Source organism: Anastrepha ludens, chromosome X (genome assembly GCF_028408465.1).
Source record: "Anastrepha ludens isolate Willacy chromosome X, idAnaLude1.1, whole genome shotgun sequence".
NCBI lineage: Eukaryota > Metazoa > Arthropoda > Insecta > Diptera > Tephritidae > Anastrepha > Anastrepha ludens.
Genome location: NC_071503.1, coordinates 35,465,742 through 35,484,334, shown reverse-complemented (window position 1 = coordinate 35,484,334; position 18,593 = coordinate 35,465,742). Strand labels below are relative to the sequence as shown.

The window sequence follows — 18,593 nt, the reverse complement described above, 5'->3', positions numbered from 1 at the left end:
ATGCGTCAACCCTCCCATGACCTCCCTGCCGTGGCATAGACAACCATGGGACCTCAAAGGGACGACTACACTTGAGGGGCTTTGGATAGCGCCTTCGAGTGGGGACCAATGCATATTAACATGAATACAAATACAACTAAACAAACAACAAACACTTTAGGGGGAAGCGGGAACCCCGACTCTGAAAACCATCTCGCGCAACACAGGAGGGGCGAAATCGTCTTTTCGCAAATTCTCTCGGGGTCCAGCACCGATGGCTGAAGTTCCTAGTGGGAGCAAAGTGTCGGAATCGACTAGAAAGGTAGAACAAAAGGGGGACCCGAGTCGGTTTCGACTTCCAGCAAGAACTTGGGGATCACAAACGGGAACCCACTTATGGTAGGTAGGGGACTGCTGGAGGGGGGCTTCAGGATTGCCTCTTCGAAGACCCCCTGTTAAACGGCAGGCAGGGCATAGCAAACGGTCCTTCTGTGACCTTCGTCCTGCTACTAAAATCCTGGAGCGCTACGGCGACCAACATGTCTCTCAGCTATCTGAGAAGCATTCCCAAACGTTTGAGTGAGCCAGGAAGGTTTTCTGTGGGGCGAAGGAAGGAAAGGGACTGGATGCGGGTGCGTCACAAGCGGATTGGGGGGTAAAGAGGCAACGCTCCCAGGAGGAGGATGTTTTCCTCGAAAAGAGACCCAGGACTGATCGCGGTCTGCGCAAATCATTCTTCGACAGGGCGGAGGAGGAGAGGCTTCTGGCCTCGGAGAGTGAGGATACCAACCTTGGGGGGCTGGAGAGGATTATCGAAGACGATTATCTTTCAGATAAATCGTCAGCCAATCTACTGCTCCACCTTGAACATGGAGATAGTAAGGAAGTCACCTTGTATGGATGCAAGGGCGCAATTGGCAAAAGATGGGCCCTTTCGCCTAAAGTTGTATTTTGGCTCTATAATACCATAATAAAGCCAATCTTGTTATATGGAGTCGTTGTCTGGTGGAACTCACCGAAGAGGATGACATCAGTTAAAATGCTAGAGAGAGTTCAAAGGTCTGCACTCATTGAAATCAGTGGTACGCCCCGAACTTCTCCTACTCTAACGCTTAATGTAATGTTAAGTCTGGTAAATGTAGATATCGTAGGCATTATTTCCACTGCACATACCACAATCAGACTGAGAGGTTTGGGCTATAGGCTCAATCACAAATATTGGCACTCAAGCCTCCTTAGAAACTTTGAGTTTATGCCACCATCGACAGATCAGTGTGTACCCTCGCTTAGTCCAAGCGGAACTTTTTCCACCCATATTCCATCAAGGGGGAGTGGACCGGGGGCCACGTTTGGTTCGGAGGCATTCGAGGGATATTCTAAGGATGACAAAATCTCAGCTCTTAAATTTTGTGGGCATCCTCACGGGGCACTATCCGCGGGGCATACATGCCATGAGATTCAGAATTACTTGGAGTCCTTTTTGCGTCAGTTGCTTGGAAGATGAGATGGAATCAACTCAGCACCTGCTCCTTAGCTGCCCCGCTCTCGCGGGACTAAGATTTAAGCACCTTGGTTCTCACTTCATGTCTACGCCTGCTGACATAGCAGGCCTTGATATCAAAAATCAGATGAACTTCATCAGCAACATACAACGGCTAACACAGCCGCAAATTAGTCACCGTCCATAGTCCACAAATACTCAAATACTTGACTTTGATCAATACTAGCAGCGCCGTCAGAGTTGGGAAGAAACACTTCGAGCCGTTTGATACCAAACGAGGTTTTAGACAGGATGACTCGCTGTCGTGTGACTTCTTTAACCTGATGTTGGAGAGGATCGTGCTAGCCGCAAAACTTAATCGGTCAGGCAAAATTATAACATATAACAATGTCAGCCTTGAAATCCAACGTAGAATCTCTTTTGCCAACAAGTGCTATTTTGGACTAAGTGGGCAACTGAGCAGTAAAGTCCTCTCTCGACCAATAAAATGAACACTCTACAAGGTTCTCATCATGTCCGTCCTAACGTATGGCGCAGAAACGTGGACTATGACAATATCCGATGAAGCGACGCTTGGAGTGCTTGAGAGAAAGATTCTGCGGAAGATTTTTATACCTTTGCCCGTTGGCGACGGCGAATATCGAAGGCGATGGAGCGATGAGCTGTATGAGCTTAACAACGACATAAACATAGCTCAGCGAACAAATATCTATCGGCTGCGCTAGCTGGGTCACGTCGTCCGAATGGATACAAACGCTCTGGCTCTGAAAGTATTCGATGCGGTGCGAGCTGGTGGTATCAGCATCTTTGAAACTCGCTCTGGGAAAGATTTAAGGGAATATATATATGCTATGTACTCGTGGAAAATGGCAAAGCGACAAAGTTACACGATCTTAGCTTGATCGGATATTTTATTGGGGGTATATCTGACTAGACTGGGCCAAAAAAATCGACTATTTTTTTTTTATTCACTATATCGAAAATCTTGTTCAAGGTGATAAAAAAAAATATTGTGAAGATTTGAGCCCTTAATATAATATTAATATTAAGATGTCTATCACCTTCAATTTTGATTTTTTATTTGTGCTTTCAATTTTGCGTCAAAGATCCCAAACTACTCAGGTGAAAAAATTTTTGTATACATAGATTTTTAGTAAATTAAATTCCCTACAGAGGATTTTTTACACTCAGTGGAACAAATTGATATTTTATTTTATTAAAAATCATCATTCTATCAATGTTATCACTTAAAATATCTAAATTTTATAAGATATCCAAACCTACAATATTTTCTGTTAATAGCTATTTATTATTATTTATAGTGAAATTACGTTTTCGTATAAATTTTGAAAATTGAGAAGAAAAATAGTTTAATTTTCCAGGATATTAATTTTAATCGAACGAACGTATCGGCATTGATCAACACAGATTGTTACGTATCCCTCATGCGAGATACGCTAATGATACTAAACCAAGATGTCAAATTGAGAACAAAGAGTGGCAATGGCTAGTAGGCATCGGTAGTAGCGAGCTTACGACCTTGGGTAGCTTCACTGTTCGCATTACGATAAACAACATTGAGTTAGATTTAATCTTTCACGTGACTAGAAAACCCGATAATGTACGCGCTTGTAATTGGTAACAGCGTCTGAAGCCCAGTTAATCTAATTGTTACGGAAGATGGTGCGGAGTCAGGCAGAAGATCGAACAGGAGGAAAAGCAGAGCAATGGGCAAGGTAACCAGAGGGCTAGTAGGGAAACGTTCGGATATTGGTGAATTTGAGGCAGTACTCGGCATATCGAGCAGTAGCACAAAGCTGCAGGAAGGCGCAGAGAGGAGCGTAGATGCGACTAGTAGGTCGTAATGATATACCATATGGGCATCAGGCCTGGAGTACATGGAGAATGTCAAGTGCTGAGAAGGACAATAATAGAGTTGCTGAACTAACTGAAGAATTTAAAGATTTATACATGGTTGCAGATGTAGAAGATATACTATCCGATATCGATTTGCCACACTTGAACAGAGAACATGCGAATGTAGTAAGGAATTTGGTTAGAAGCTACATATAAGCCAGTTAGTAATTCTAAATCACCTGTCGAAATGAAGATCCTGATTTTCGGCAGATAATGGAAAATGAAGTACAACAATGGTTGAACAATGGAATCATTCAGCCAAGTACTTCAGACTACACATCTCCAGTTGTACTTGTTCCGAAGAAAGATGGCGGGCTTAAACGGGAAGATAGTGCGAGAGAATTTTCCGATGGCGATGATAGATGATGTGATTGAACGGTGCAAGGTGCTAACGTATTCACGACGCTAGATTTAAAGAATGGGTTCCTCTATGTTTCAGTACACCAGAGTTCCCAAAAGTCGTTCGTGACGCTTAATGGGCAATACGAATTCTAGTATTTGCTATTTGGTATATAGAATTCACCGGCAGTGTTCACAAGATTTATTTTCGCTGTTTTGAGAGACTTGATACACGATGGAATAGTTGTTGCGTATATGGACGACTTGATTATTCCTTCCCGGAACTGGAAGAAATGTTGCGAACAAGTGGTCTCCAATGTCAATATCATATGAAGCGAATTGATTTCTTGGGCTACGTCAGCGAAAATGCTTTGATGAAACCTTTCGAGATGAAACCTGATTAAAAGATTTCTGTTACCCTAAGATTGAAAGGCGTTACAGAGATTTTATGGTTGACGTCATACTTCAGGAGATTCTTCGAGAGAGAACATGACGACTTCTACATTAAACATGATGTGTTATACAAAGACCCCACGAAAGAGATGATCGTTATACCGTCGTCCGACTGAAGAAGAGATAATGACACATAAATAGTGGAGAAGTAATTTTATATTCCGCAAATAAATTGAAAGGCGAGGAAAGTAGTAAGAAGCTTTATGGAGTGTATCATCAACGTACCGAAATCAGGAAAGAAAGAAGGTATTTGAATCCCATCAACAAGGAAGTTAAGCTCTTAGGAGCCTTCCACATTGACCACATTGGGCCAAGAAAATTGAGAAGAAAGCATACAACTATCTTTTAGTTGCGGTGGATGCATTTTCGAAAAACAAGGGGGCAGAAAGAGTGGTCGATCATCTGCAAAAACAACCAGCAGTATTCTTCAATCCCTGGCGCATCATTACTGACATTACTGTTTTCACTTCAAACCTCTTAAAGCAATACTGCGAAAGCGAAGAAAATCAGCATCTGTTCATTGCGACGGATATCATTCGAGGTAACGGTCAGATTGAGCGCATGTATCAAGTCGTTATCCCAATGATAGCCAAATTGTGTGGTGAAAATGAAACATACTGGTACAAGCAAGGTGATCGCGTACAGCAGCTGATCAATAACACACCGCCAAAAAGCACTTAATAAATCCATTAAGGATTTTAACAGGGTGGGAGATGCGAATACAGTGTGTCCTTCGGTTAGTTCTTCTGGCTGACGACTGATTTTAAAATTTGAGCAATCAGATTATGGCAGCGGCAAATTCAGCGAAAGACACATTTCGGTATGCATGTGTACAAATTAACGTTACTGAAAATTCTTCACTGTTTTGTGAGTGAAGATATTGTATACTAAATTTTAAAAAACACTTTACTTAGGGAAGCGCGAGATAATTGCCTGTGGATTCGAATTCAAAGGATAAGACCGTGCACGTCCGATTACAATGCAAAAAGTGACTTTATTCTCCATGTTCTGTCCTTATATTAGGCCTAAAACTAAGATACAAGAAATAGCGGGAATGGAAGAACAGTATGTGGAGAGTTAGAGAGAGTTTGCAGTTAAGTAAATAGAAATAGGAAGAACGGAAAGTATAGCTGTAGAAATAGAGTCAATGCTCGGAAGTAAATAGAAACAGGTAAAGAAATAGCGACAGCGAGAAACAGTAAAGTATACTATATACTTTTAAATAAAAAATAAAAAATAACTTAATATTAAGCTTGAATACATTTTCATTATTTAAATTCAATATTATATTAATTTATTCTATTCTAATTTACATTACATTATTCTATTAGAATAGTTTGCCAGAATCTGGCTTAACAGTTACTTTGCCTACATGCGCGTGTGTACATAAAGATCGTTAATGTATAGAGAAGTCTCAATGACAGGAACGTATGGTATTTTGAGGGGTAACCGTCCCACGAAGATGAATCACCACAGACACATTTTTCACCAAAAGTTAACATCAATAGACTGAATTATGTAAATTTAGCAGCGGTCGCAAAAAATATTACCATTCGCTAAAACTTTTCAAAAAATCCAGCGCACATTTATGAGGACCGCATTCTGCCATAATTTACAACTTTGAAGGTATTTCAACAACTGTTTAGGTCTAATCTTTGAAGTAGTACATTATTATTCGATATGTAAATTTTAATGTTCCAGAGGAAAAGTATGTATCATATAAAATTTTAGAAATAAAAAACACATACTGACTGAAAAATATTAGGTCAACAGATTGCGGCTTTGGTCCCAGTTGTTATGAACAGCGCTGCACAGTTCACAGAAGCTTCAATATTCAATATATATAACTTTGGGCTTCATCCGAAGGCTGAATGAATTACAGTAACCTCCAAATAAGCCGCACTCTGGTTTTCGAGTAAGTTTCTAACTTTGTAATATAGCTTTATAAGTACATATTTTTTGAGCACTTTTTATCAATTGGAGAACTACATACGTAAAGTAACATTCTAATTAAATATTTCTTACTATCAGAGAACATAAAATAATTGCTTCGAAATTTTATCCTAGTGTTGAAATGTCCGGGACAGAACTTTTTTATAAGCTACTTATTGCTGTCTTCTGCATTTTACCGTACGCTCATGCGCGAGTTAAAACAATACACTTTGATACATAATAAAAAAATATATTTTAGTCGTATCAAATCGGTATTGGTACAATTGAGCTTAAGTGTAATATTAAGACTCACTTACAAATATTAATATTCATCTATTTATAACTTTTCCTTTGTGTATACAAATAGTGCTGATAGAGTTTATTTGGAATGTTGCACGCGATACCATTGCTATGTATGCGGCATGTATTTCCTATCGATACCATTATTTTGCACACGGCACCACATTTGTGTACAGTATGTATTTCTTAAATCTAGCTTTGTTGATGAGTCATAAGTACAGTAGGGTGCTTGGATACTGTACTAACTCTCCTCCCTGTTAAAAAATAAATGCCCTCATTTGTACTCCTGAGTCTATAATTCTTTGCCATCTTTTATCATATAATATTCTTTTTGACATTGTATCAGTGCTCTTTCATATAGAATTTTCCTTCTTTTTTGCCTGAACTGTATATAAAATCTTACAATGATTGCGATTATTATGAACATCAGTATTATAACAAATGTTGTTTTATAGGTATAAAAAAAGGATGATGTTTCTTCAATATTATTAAATTTTTATTCTGTTTGTGATTCTAAGTATTCAAGAATATCGAGTTTTTCTCTATGTTTTTGATGTAATGCTAAAGACATTTGTTCTTTCATATTTAAATATTTTTTGTGAACTATATCAAATAATTTCCCGCTATAGTTTGATTGCTTTCTTTTAATATATTAGTACATTGTGCGTCAACTCTTTTTAAAATTTCTATTGTACAATTATCCATAATATTTTGTTTACATTTGGTTTGTTCAATAAAATCTTTACAATTAGTGATATTTACGTATTCGTTATTTTTACATAGAGCTATGTTTTTGTCCATTATGAGTTTATTGACTTTTTTGAAGATATTGAGTGAATATGTAATTGTTCGCGTTTCCTTTCTATCCTAGGATATTTATACATAATAAAAAAACTTTGTTCGTATTTAGCTATTTTTATTTCTGCGTATTCTAAAATATTTATTATTAAAATATCTGTTTGTTCTTGCGATATAATTCTCGTAATTTCCTCTAAGTCTAGTGAAGCCGATAAGAAATTGATATTTTTTGATAAGTTAATCGTTGTCATGAGGTTATTAAGCTCATAAAGTACTTTGGTTAAAATTGTTTTTTGTGTAAAAGCTTTAGGGTTAATGTTTTCTAGTATTTTTTCAAATTAGCTGTTTACTATTTTCTGTTTATTGTTATTTTCTAATATATTAATTGATTTATTTTTGCTTGTAGCTCGATTTCAGCATCATGATCGGGTATTCCTGTTGTCCATTTAAATGCTGTCCCTAAAAAGATTATTCCTCCTTTATTCCTATTTCGTGGATTTAGTCTTTTTAGTACCTCTATTTTCTCAGGTAATATCCTAACTTCAGGTTCTGAATTTAAGTCACATTTTGGTCGTAATATATTTTCATAGGGTGTTAATTATTTTAGTCAAATTCGTAATGTGATATAAAGTCATATTCTCTGAATATATATACTGGGTTGTTTTGTATTTTAGATTAGTGATATTTACTTTAGATTAGCGATATATTCTTCTGCGTTGGCTATAATTGCTATTATTAGAATGATTATTAATTGTATGATTTTAATTTGTTCGAATATTATCTTTGTGTACAATTCTGTTTTCAGTAGTAGTTACTGTTCGACCGTTATCAATTTTAATTCTTTTTGTACAAATTTATCCGCGTTTTTATTTCTTTGTTTCGTTCTAATATAAATTCTCCTGGGTGATAGGTTATTTCTTTATCTACGGCTTTCTGTTGGTATATACAATAGTATATTCCTTTGTTGTGTAGTATAAATCTTATTCTTAATGTCCTTGTATCTTTCCTCCTCTCTGTTGAAAAAAACGTCTCGGGTTTATGGCCTGTGACCGAGTCTATGGTTTTGGTATACTGTTTTACTGCTTCAAGAATAGTTTCACTATGTGACGTTTTTTGTTCCTTTGCTAATAAATTTGTCAGTTCTATAACTGTACTGTGGGCAGATAACGTAAATTAATGGAGAAGGTGCAGTACCGGCCCGTTCCTCATTTTGGGCTCTAACAAAACACTGGTAAAAATTTCAAATCAGAAATTACTTCACCACAAGTTAACAGTAGGAAATTAATTAATATGGCTGCCGGAGAGAAATGAGAGGGAGAGAGTGATACGCAAGTGTGAAAAAATGTAATTTACATTAGCTTACATTTGGTTGCGTACAGAATAGATTTGTTCATTTGATATGTCCATATGATTTGTATGCATATTTACAGATTTGTTCTTTTTGGTTTTTTTATGAAAAGTGCGCGTAATTGTATGTATGCATGTTTATATACATATATATTATATATATATATATTTATATATATTATATATAATATATATTATCAAAGGACATATGTATATTAGGTTTATATGAAAATTGCGCCAAATATTGGAAAAAATGTATGACTGCATTAGATTTGATTTTGATTGGATAAATGTATTATATATGTATATTACATATATGAAAATTGCGCCAAATATTGAAAAGCTCTTATGATTGCTTGTAACCAATTGAACTTTGGTTTGAATTTTAATTCCAAAAGGAAGGAAATTGTAAGTGCACGTGCGCGGTGAAGAAAACATTTTGAAATTATTAATAACTAATTATTAAAAAAAAAAATGCCTAAAACTTCAAAATGTCGTGTTCGGGAGTGTAATAGTGAACAAAACATTCGTTGTTTTGCATTTCCCAAAAATCGGGAACTATCAAATTTGTGGAAGGAGAATTTGCGGACCTAACCCTAAATGCAAATACCAATGCATAATTCATTTGTATGCATTAAACATTTTGAGGAGGATGCCGTGGGACCAAAGTATCTTAATGGAGCGGTTCCAACTCTAAACTTCGGTCAGTAAATTAATTTATTATTATGTCTCCATATATGTATGTATGTACAGTGAAGAAAAAATAAACGGAGTTACCGTCAATGTTATTATTTCTTATAAATCTCTGAATAATTTTGTAAATATTAGTGTCCCAGTTTCTTTTTGGTTCACTGTACATACATAAGCTGATAATCGTATGCTTGGATGTCGTTTTCAATACTTCGTGCCTATTGAAAGGCTTAATATACACATCCATGCATGCATGCATGAAATAGAAAGCAGAGAAGGGATTTATTTATTTAGAATGCGCACTTTATCATTAATTTATTTACATATTTATAAAAAACTTTTGAATTTAAAGGATCGGGTTTAGTTTAATGCCGTATGGGCAATTTTAGGCCAAGTATAATGATTTATTTGCGGCGGCCGCCGTAGCTGAATGGGTTGGTGCGCGACTACCATTTGGAATTCACAGAGAGAACGTCGGTTCGAATCTCGGTAAAAACACCAAAATTAAGAAAAACATTTTTCTAATAGCGGTCGCCCCTTGGCAGGCAATGGCAAACCTCCGAGTGTATTTCTGCCATGAAAAAGCTCCTCACAAAAATATCTGCCGTTCGGAGTCGGCTTGAAACTGTAGGTCCCTCCATTTGTGGAACAACATCAAGGCGCATACCACAAATACGAGGAGGAGCTCGGCCAAACACCCAAAAAGGGTGTACGCGCCAATTATATATATATATATAATGATTTATTTAATGAAACTTGGTTGAGATGTTAGGGAGTGGCTCATGAACAACTTTTATAACTTTCAGTATTTGCCCACATTATAATACACTTATAAATTGGTACAATATACAATAATACATATATTTTGTTCTAAATTTCACTTCAATTCATAAAATATATGGTCACAAGCATTCATATTTTTACTGGTTTTAATACTTGTATTCAAAACAACAGTATCCTTTCGCTAAATTACACAATTTTAACAATAAATTACTTGAAACCTATAAATCTCCGGAGGGTGCGGTTTTTAGTTTTATATATGTATATGATTATACTGAATATACCTCAATTTAAATTTTGTAAAAAATAAAATTTTAATTAGGCTATGATGATGTTCCACCGAACAAGTGGACCGAAAAAAAAGAAAAAAGGAGCTGATGTATCGAGAGCTGCGTGCCTAAGGATAAAGCTATACTTTTTGCGTTTCCTAGGGCCGAAGAGACCCCTAAGAATTGGGACTTGGCTTGCAACGTGCAAGTTTCAAGCACTGACAGGGTTTTTATTTGCCAACACCATTTTGAACCCACGTTGGCTACAAAATATAAACTTTTGAAAGGCGCTTTTCCTTGCTTCAATTTAGAGCCAGTTACTAGAAGTCGCTCGCCTAGTGCTGGCTCTGACTGGGTTTGCGAGGAACTTTTTCAATAGCATCAAAATTGAAAATTTGTTTTCCTTGGAAAGTTAAACTAAGATTGTGTAGAAATTTTCTTTTATCGGGTCCGAGCTAGTCAGGGTATTAATACTCATCCTACAGCACACGAAGTGCAGTGCATAGTAGCGCGATTGATATCTATGAAAATTTTACAACAGCGGTTCGAAAACAAAGGTAATAATTGCGAAGATTATGATGATATTAATTAAGACTGGAATTTAGGGACTGAGGATCATCATCTGGAGGAAGAAGTAGGAGAACCGCTAAATGAGCAACTCGTTTTAGAAAATATAGAACTAGCAGACGAGAATTTTGCCGAAGAACCAAATATAGCTGAGGTACAGGTGCAGCGTTATTACACTGGCTATGGTATTTACCAAAAAATATTGTGTAAGCTAAAATGCGTGAAATGCGCCCACATTATGATGAAAACACGAGGAGACTTAAAATTGCATTCCGAGGCCCTGATAAGGTCTAAAAATTTCACGGATGACACCTATTTGAGGCTGGTGAGTCCTGAAGACAGGGTATTCGAAGTGTGTCGCCTTCAGATGATGTTGTACCGCCAGCTTTTTGCAAAATATGCTCACGTAGATAATATTCGCAATGTAATGCTGCCAGTTGTAAAACAAAAAACCGAAGAAGTATTTCCCCATGGTTCGCAATATCTTGCGAATGTCATGATCATCGCATAAAGCTACTCGACTTTTTGATATATGTACTTCTATTCAAAAATGCAAAATGGCTTTTATCGGCAAGAAAACACCCAAGTTAGGTGTCAGAAGCGCTACGATAAACTAAAAAAGTTGTCGTACGTTGTAGGTCAAGGTCCAACAAGGTGAGTTGCACAGGCCCTTAGGGTAAGTAAAACAAGCGTTTGTTTATTGTCTTTTCTAATACGTATTTATTATCGGCCGCCGTAGCCGAATGGATTGGTGCGTGACTACCATTCCGAATCCACAGAGAGAACGTCGGTTCGAATCTCGGTGAAGCACCAAAATTATGAAAAGCATTTTCTAATAGCGGTCGCCCCTTGGTAGGAAATGGCAAGCCTCCAAGTGTATTTCTGTCATGAAAAAGCTCCTCATAAAAATATCTGCCGTTCAGAGTCGGCTTGAAACTGTAGGTCTCTCCATTTGTGGAACAACATCAAGACGCACACCACAAATAGGAAAAGGAGCTCGGTAAAACACCCAAAAAGGGTGTACGCGCCAATTAACATATATATATATATATATATTCATTTATATTTATTTTTGTTATTTTCCAGATTTTTTTATTTTTCAGGTTCTTCTCCATCGTTCAGATTTTTCTCTATCTTTCAGGTTTTTCTTTTATCTTCTTTTTCAGGTAACACCTGAGCATAGATTTTTAAACCACTACAATTTTCACTTAATCACGATTAGTGTTTTAAAAATCAGGTAAATCGCAATGACTTAATCGATGTCAATATCGAAGTCGTGTGAGAAATTGTTATAACATGAGAACAATTTCGTAATTCGTGCTTTCACAATTTTATATATTTTTTTTTTCATTTCAGGAAATGTACAATAAATACCTATTATTTATAGTACTGTAATATATATATGCTATATATGAGTAGTTAACTTACTTGTTGATAAAAATAAAAAATAGAAGTTAAAAAAACTAGTGGATGATGACTGGCCAACCCAGTTAACTTAAATTTTCTCCGCAAATTGAAACACGAAATTAGATCGAAAAAACAATTCTTTATTTTATAAAAACGTACAATATTTAGACCCGAGGCAAAAAAAGGGCGATGAAGATTTATGCTTAATTAATTACCGATACCGGGGGAGCTGTGATGGCAAACGAAAACGAAACTGTATCAAAAGGTGCGTAGGCTGATCCTTTTATAATGGTTTTGGGCACCGCTATCCCTTTATCGATGCTAGGTGAAGGGGAGATCATGCGAAGACGATGCGACGTGGGCTTTATGTATTTTTTCGGCATACATATGTATCGATGTGCATGTATGTTGTTGGCAATGCAGATGTACTAAATTCTGCACAAAGAAATGATGAGTTAGTGATAACAACAAAGTGTAAAGCAGCGAAGAGCGAAATGAACGATGAAATGATGAGTAAGTGATAACAACAATGTGTAAAGCAGCGAAGAGCGAAGTGAACGATGAAATGAAATGTGAGCGATAGAGAAGTGAAAGGAATAGGGTGAGCCCAAATTGTGGGTGATGCGAAAATAAAGTTAGGGTGAGCCCAAATTGTGGGTGATGCGAAAATAAACCTTAAACCCTTAACATCCTCCCCCGGTTGGAGTTAGGTACTCCAAAATAATCAGCAAATTATACTGGTAATTTGCAAATCTTTGATATTGCTCGTGTTTGTAGACCATTTCTGGTTTTTACTACCACTACACGAACACGACCATCGTCGCCAGGCTTGACTTCAGTGATGCGACCTGTTGTCCACTTAAGTGGAGGTGTATTTTCCTCCTTTATTAAGACCATGTCATTCGTTTGTAAATTTTGAGATTCCGTTTTCCATTTTGTTCGCTGTTGTAAATTTTTAAGATACTCGCAGTGCCATCTTTCCCAAAAATTTTGGTGTATTTGCTGGACTATTTGGTAGCGCTTCAGTAAGTTATCATTACGGCCCAAAAAGTTCGAGTCTGGAATTGTTGTCAGAGGCCGTCCTATTAAAAAATGAGCCGGTGTTAATGGGCGCATGTCATTAGCATCTGTCGACATCGGTGTAAGTGGACGGCTGTTGATTATTGCCTCGGATTGACAACAAACAGTTTGAAGCTCATCCAACGTTAGGGTGGTGGTTCCGATAGCACGACGAAGAAAGTACTTTGCTAATTTAACTGCACTCTCCCAGAGTCCACCAAAGTGTGGAGACCTGGGAGGTATGAACTGCCACTCGATTCCATTCTCCAGGCATGTACGTTGAACCTCTTCTATATGTTCCTTGGTAACGAAAGCGGACAAAAGCTGGCGTAGTTCTCGATTGGCACCCACAAAATTGGTGGCATTGTCGGACACTATTTTGCGATTTTTCCCCCGTCGAGCAATAAATCTCTTTAAGGTACCTATAAATGCTTGTGTGGACAAATTGGGTACAACTTCTAAGTGTACTGCCTTAGTTACAAAACAAATAAATACTGCAATATAAGACTTAATTGGTGAACGGCCGCGAATCCGTTGAGTTATAAGGACAGGTCCACAATAATCCACTCCTGTCACTTCGAACGGGTAAGTTTGCTGGACTCGATCGGCTGGAAGATGCCCCATAATTTGCTCAGCAATAATTGGGTTACTGCGGTAGCATAATACGCAATCGTGAATTACCCTTCTTATAACATGGCGTGCGTTTGTTATCCAGAACTTGTCTCTCAAAATGTTTTGAAGCGTTTGGACTCCGGCGTGCAAGTGATGATGATGAAAATGTCGAATTAATGTATTTACAAATGCGTGTGATGATGGAAGTAGAATTGGATGTTTTCTGTTAAAAGGCAATAATGAATTTTTAAGTCGCCCTCCAACTCTGAGTAAGTTCTTATGCAAGAATGGCGACAATGAAATTAGCTTTGTGTTGCGATGTTGTTCTCCAATCTCAATGGCGTGGATGTCTTCTGAAAATGAAATATATTGAATGTGTCTGCATATCAATTCTAATGCTTCATCCATTTCAGGTGCCGATATGTTGATGCAATCATTAACTGATGACTGCTTTCGACATCCACGAATAAATCGACTTACATAAGCAAAAATTCTCAGCAATTTCATGTAGCTATTAACATACTTGTGTTTACTAATGAAGTCAGAAGTTGGAATAGCAATTAATGCAGTTCTTTGAAGCCGCTGTTCTGGTAATTCGTTTTGTGATACATGCACTGCTGAAGGCCAATAATCACAGCTCTGTTGGATAAATTCTGGTCCGTGCCACCAAAGTGTATTTCGTAAAAGTTCGCTGGCACATGCTCCACGTGATACAATATCAGCGGGATTCTGGTCTGTTGGTACGTGATTCCAGGAAAAGGTTTTCGTTAATTGCTGTATTTTTGCTACCCTGTTGGCCACGAAAACGTTCCATCTCGACTGTTCACCTGCTATCCAAGCAAGCGCAATTGTGCTATCTGACCAGCAGTATACATTTGCGCTAGGAAGATTGAGTATGTTGTTAACTGCTGACATCAGTTCTGCGGCCATTAGGGCTGCACAAAGTTCTAGCCTAGGTAATGTAATCTCTTTCGTTGGTGCCACTCGAGATTTAGCACAGAGTAGTGACGAATGCTCACCATATGCATCACTCCATGCTGCATACACACATGCTCCATATGCCTTAGTGCTTGCATCTGCAAATGCGTGAAGTTTAGTATCGATATCAATATTAGCATACCTGGGTATTTTTAATGTTTGTAAAAGCAGTAATTGTTTATTGAATAGCTCCCAATGAACCTTGATCCCGGGTGGGACCTCATCATCCCATGGCGACTTCAGATTCCACAGTTGTTGCATCAAAATTTTGCATGTTACTATCAAAGGATTGAGGAGACCTATCGGATCAAAAAAACTTGCCAATTTTGATAGAATTGAACGCTTTGTAGTTTTAACGCTATTATCCGCTACCAAATGAAATAGAAAGCAATCCTCAACAGGTGACCATTTTAACCCTAACGTTTTTACAAACTCAGTGTCGTGGAAACGAATTGTCTCTTCTTTGTCTTCTGGTAAAATATCGGCAACAATTTCGGATGCGTTCGATGCAAATTTTCGTAAAGGAAACCCCGCGCAATTCAGTAAGTTTATGGTTTGATTTTTGATTTCGATGACCTCGCCGATACTAGCTGCGCCACTTATTAAATTGTCTACATAGAAGTCGCTTAGTGTTACCTTTGATCCGATTGGGTAAGTTTTCGCTTCATCAATTGCCAGCTGTTGTAGACATTTTACAGCAAGGTACGGTGCGCAACTAGTACCATAAGTAACTGTTTGTAGTTGATTTGTGGTAAGTGGTTGTTCAGAGGTTGGTCGCCAGAAAATGCATTGCCATTGGGTATCTCGTTCGTCGACCCAGATTTGCCTATACATTTTGGCAATGTCAACCATAATGACATATTTGTGTCTTCTGAATCGGGTCAAAATTGTGAATATCGTATCTTGTATTAGCTGGGGACCAACTCTCAACATATCGTTTAGGCAATATCCATTTGAGGTTTTGCAGGAGGCGTCAAAGACTACCCGCAGCTTAGTAGTCGAGCTATCAAGTTTTGTGACCCCGTGGTGGGGAATATAGTTTAGGCGATTTCTTGGTGAATATTCTAAATTAATTGGAATCATATGCTTCATATTGATATATTCTTCCATGAATTCATTGTAATCTCTGCGAAGATTTGAGTTTTGATTCAGTTTGGATTCTAACGAAAACATTCTTTTGCCTGCGGTTTCTTCTGAAGCACCCAGGTGATGAGGTTCTTCACGAAATGGAAGGCGAACAATGAACTTATTGGTAACGGGACACCTGTGAGTAGTAGAGCTGAAATAGGATTCACATTCGAGCTCATCCGATGATAGAGTCGACGATGAGGATGCTGGAATGTCTTCGATTGCCCAAAACCTTTCCAGGAGCTTATCTAAAATGGACTCTGATGTGACTGATGTGAATGCTTTGTATGGAGGTGATGGATCAGCTGCTGATGTTACGTGCGCAGGAATGGCACCTGCAACCACCCAACCAAATTTGGTATTTTGTATTACTGGACCGTTGAGACGTATTTGGCCCTTACTAAGTATCTCAAAAAATAATCCTGCTCCAATGAGTATGTCAATCTGTCCTGGTATGTTGAATGTCGGATCAGCGATGGAAATGGTATCTGGAATCGAAATGGTTGACTGATCGATGCGACGACTAGGTTGACATGACGTAATGGATGGTATGATTAGTGCATCAATGGTAGCACTATAATCTTCGGTTAGAGATTTAATCGCTATGCAACATAAATGTTGCGCCTTTGCTCTCCTTTGACCTATTCCACTGACGTCGATATCTACGCCCTTTCGAGTTACTCTTAAATGTTGTGCCAATTTCTCCGTGATGAAATGCAGTTGAGATCCGGAATCTAGCAGAGCGCGAGCTCGGATGCTCACTCCCCGAGAATTAAAAACATGAATAATTGCTGTTCCAAGAATAACTTCTGATTGATCGAGACTCACCTTAAGAGCAGATGATGAGAGCAAACCTGCTCTTGGTGATATGTTGGTAATGGCTGAATCATTTCGATGTAATAGTGTATGATGTTTTACATTGCAGTGTTTACAGAGATGGACTGAAGGACAATCATTCGACTTATGACCTGATCCAAGGCAATTCAAGCACAAGTTCAGTCTTTTCACACAGTTATATCTTGCAAGTGGATCCATGGCACGGAACGTGTCGCATTTGAAGGCATTATGATGGGGAACCGCATTGCAAAATTCACACTTTGCTTGTTTGGTAGTCACCATAGCCCATTTTTCGTCACGTTTGTTGTGCCTATGTGTTGTTAGCTGAGTTCTTGGTATGAGTGTTTTAGGCTGCCCGGCTTCCAAAATATCTGCAATTTGACAACGACATTCTAAGAATTTTGCTAAGTCCTCCCAAGTGGGCAGATGAAAACTCATGGCAGTTGATCGCTGATCAAACAAGTGGGTAACCTCTTCCTCCCACTTGGCTTTCGTGTCTGTATTGAGCTTTGAGGATACCAGATGCAAGAGTATGCCATCTGATACTTGCTGATTTGAAGCTAGTGATTGCACAGCTCGTAAGTTGGTATTGACGACGTCTATGAACGCCCTCATCGATGATGCATTCGGCCTTGTTTCTCCCTGTACTTCGAAAATATGTTGAATATGAGCTTGGAAAATTAGCCGCTTGTTTCCATATCTAGACCGTAACAGATCCAACGCCTTGATATAATTTTCATCGGTCACCTCAAACGATTGTATGAGGCTAGCTGCTGAGTCGACGAGACATGATCGGAGGTACTGAAACTTCTCGATGTTTGCTAATTGGTTGTTGTTGTGAACGAGCGCTAAAAACATGTTGTAAAAATCCATCCAATTTCGATGATGACCATTGAATTTCGTGAGTTGAAGTTTCGGAAGGTTGACCCGATGTGACGGAGATGCAATCGCTGTGCTGTTGAATATAGTTTCTCGGCGTGCGGGGTTAAGCACATTTATGCGCTGCACTATTATTGCCTTCGCTGCACAAAAGGATTCATCGAATGTATCCCGATGTGGTTGATTGAGTTCTTCATAGTTCATTAGCTCCAATTCTGATTGTAGATGGTGAAATGATTCGTACTGACGTTCCAGTACCGATAATTTTGCCTCGAGCTCGTGCACGGAAATACTGCTAAGATGCGGAAGTATGCGTTCGATGTTGATTCTATCCAGAATTTGTTGACGCTGTTTGACCTTGATGCGGTACTCATTTTGCGTTTTCAAATGAGCAAAAGCATCATTAGCCTGAGACCACACGGATTGGTAAGTTCGTGGTGTTCCCGCCTCATGATGCACCGAATCGCTTTCTCTAAAGGGGGTTGTTGATGGTGGTGACGTATCCGCAGGTATATTGTGAGGCTCCATTTCCAATACTTGTATGTGATGATTAAAACTTAAGTCAATTGGTTGACAACGATGGCGATGGCCAGCTCCTCAAATCCGGCTCGAAGGACCAATTTATGGATGATGACTGGCCAACCCAGTTAACTTAAATTTTCTCCGCAAATTGAAACACGAAATTAGATCGAAAAAACAATTCTTTATTTTATAAAAACGTACAATATTTAGACCCGAGGCAAAAAAAGGGCGATGAAGATTTATGCTTAATTAATTACCGATACCGGGGGAGCTGTGATGGCAAACGAAAACGAAACTGT

General features: G+C 38.3%; 1 protein-coding gene across 1 annotated transcript; it reads right to left on the bottom strand.

Annotated features, from left to right (window-relative positions):
* Positions 1–13,011: 13,011 nt before the first annotated feature.
* Positions 13,012–18,300, bottom strand: LOC128869928 (uncharacterized). Its single transcript, XM_054112527.1, has 2 exons — positions 14,431–18,300; positions 13,012–13,809 (listed from the first exon to the last, which is right to left on the bottom strand). The coding sequence occupies exons 1-2, from the start codon at positions 18,298–18,300 to the stop codon at positions 13,012–13,014; spliced, it is 4,668 nt and encodes a 1,555-aa protein (XP_053968502.1).
* Between the last annotated feature and the right edge of the window lie 293 nt (positions 18,301–18,593).

Coding starts and splice junctions, on each gene's coding strand:
- LOC128869928 (XM_054112527.1), bottom strand. CDS start 18,300: ATGGAGCCTCACAATATACCTGCGGATACGTCACCACCATCAACAACC. Junction 13,810..14,430: donor TGCTGAGAATTTTTGCTTAT/GTAAGTCGATTT, acceptor TTTGTAACTAAG/GCAGTACACTTAGAAGTTGT.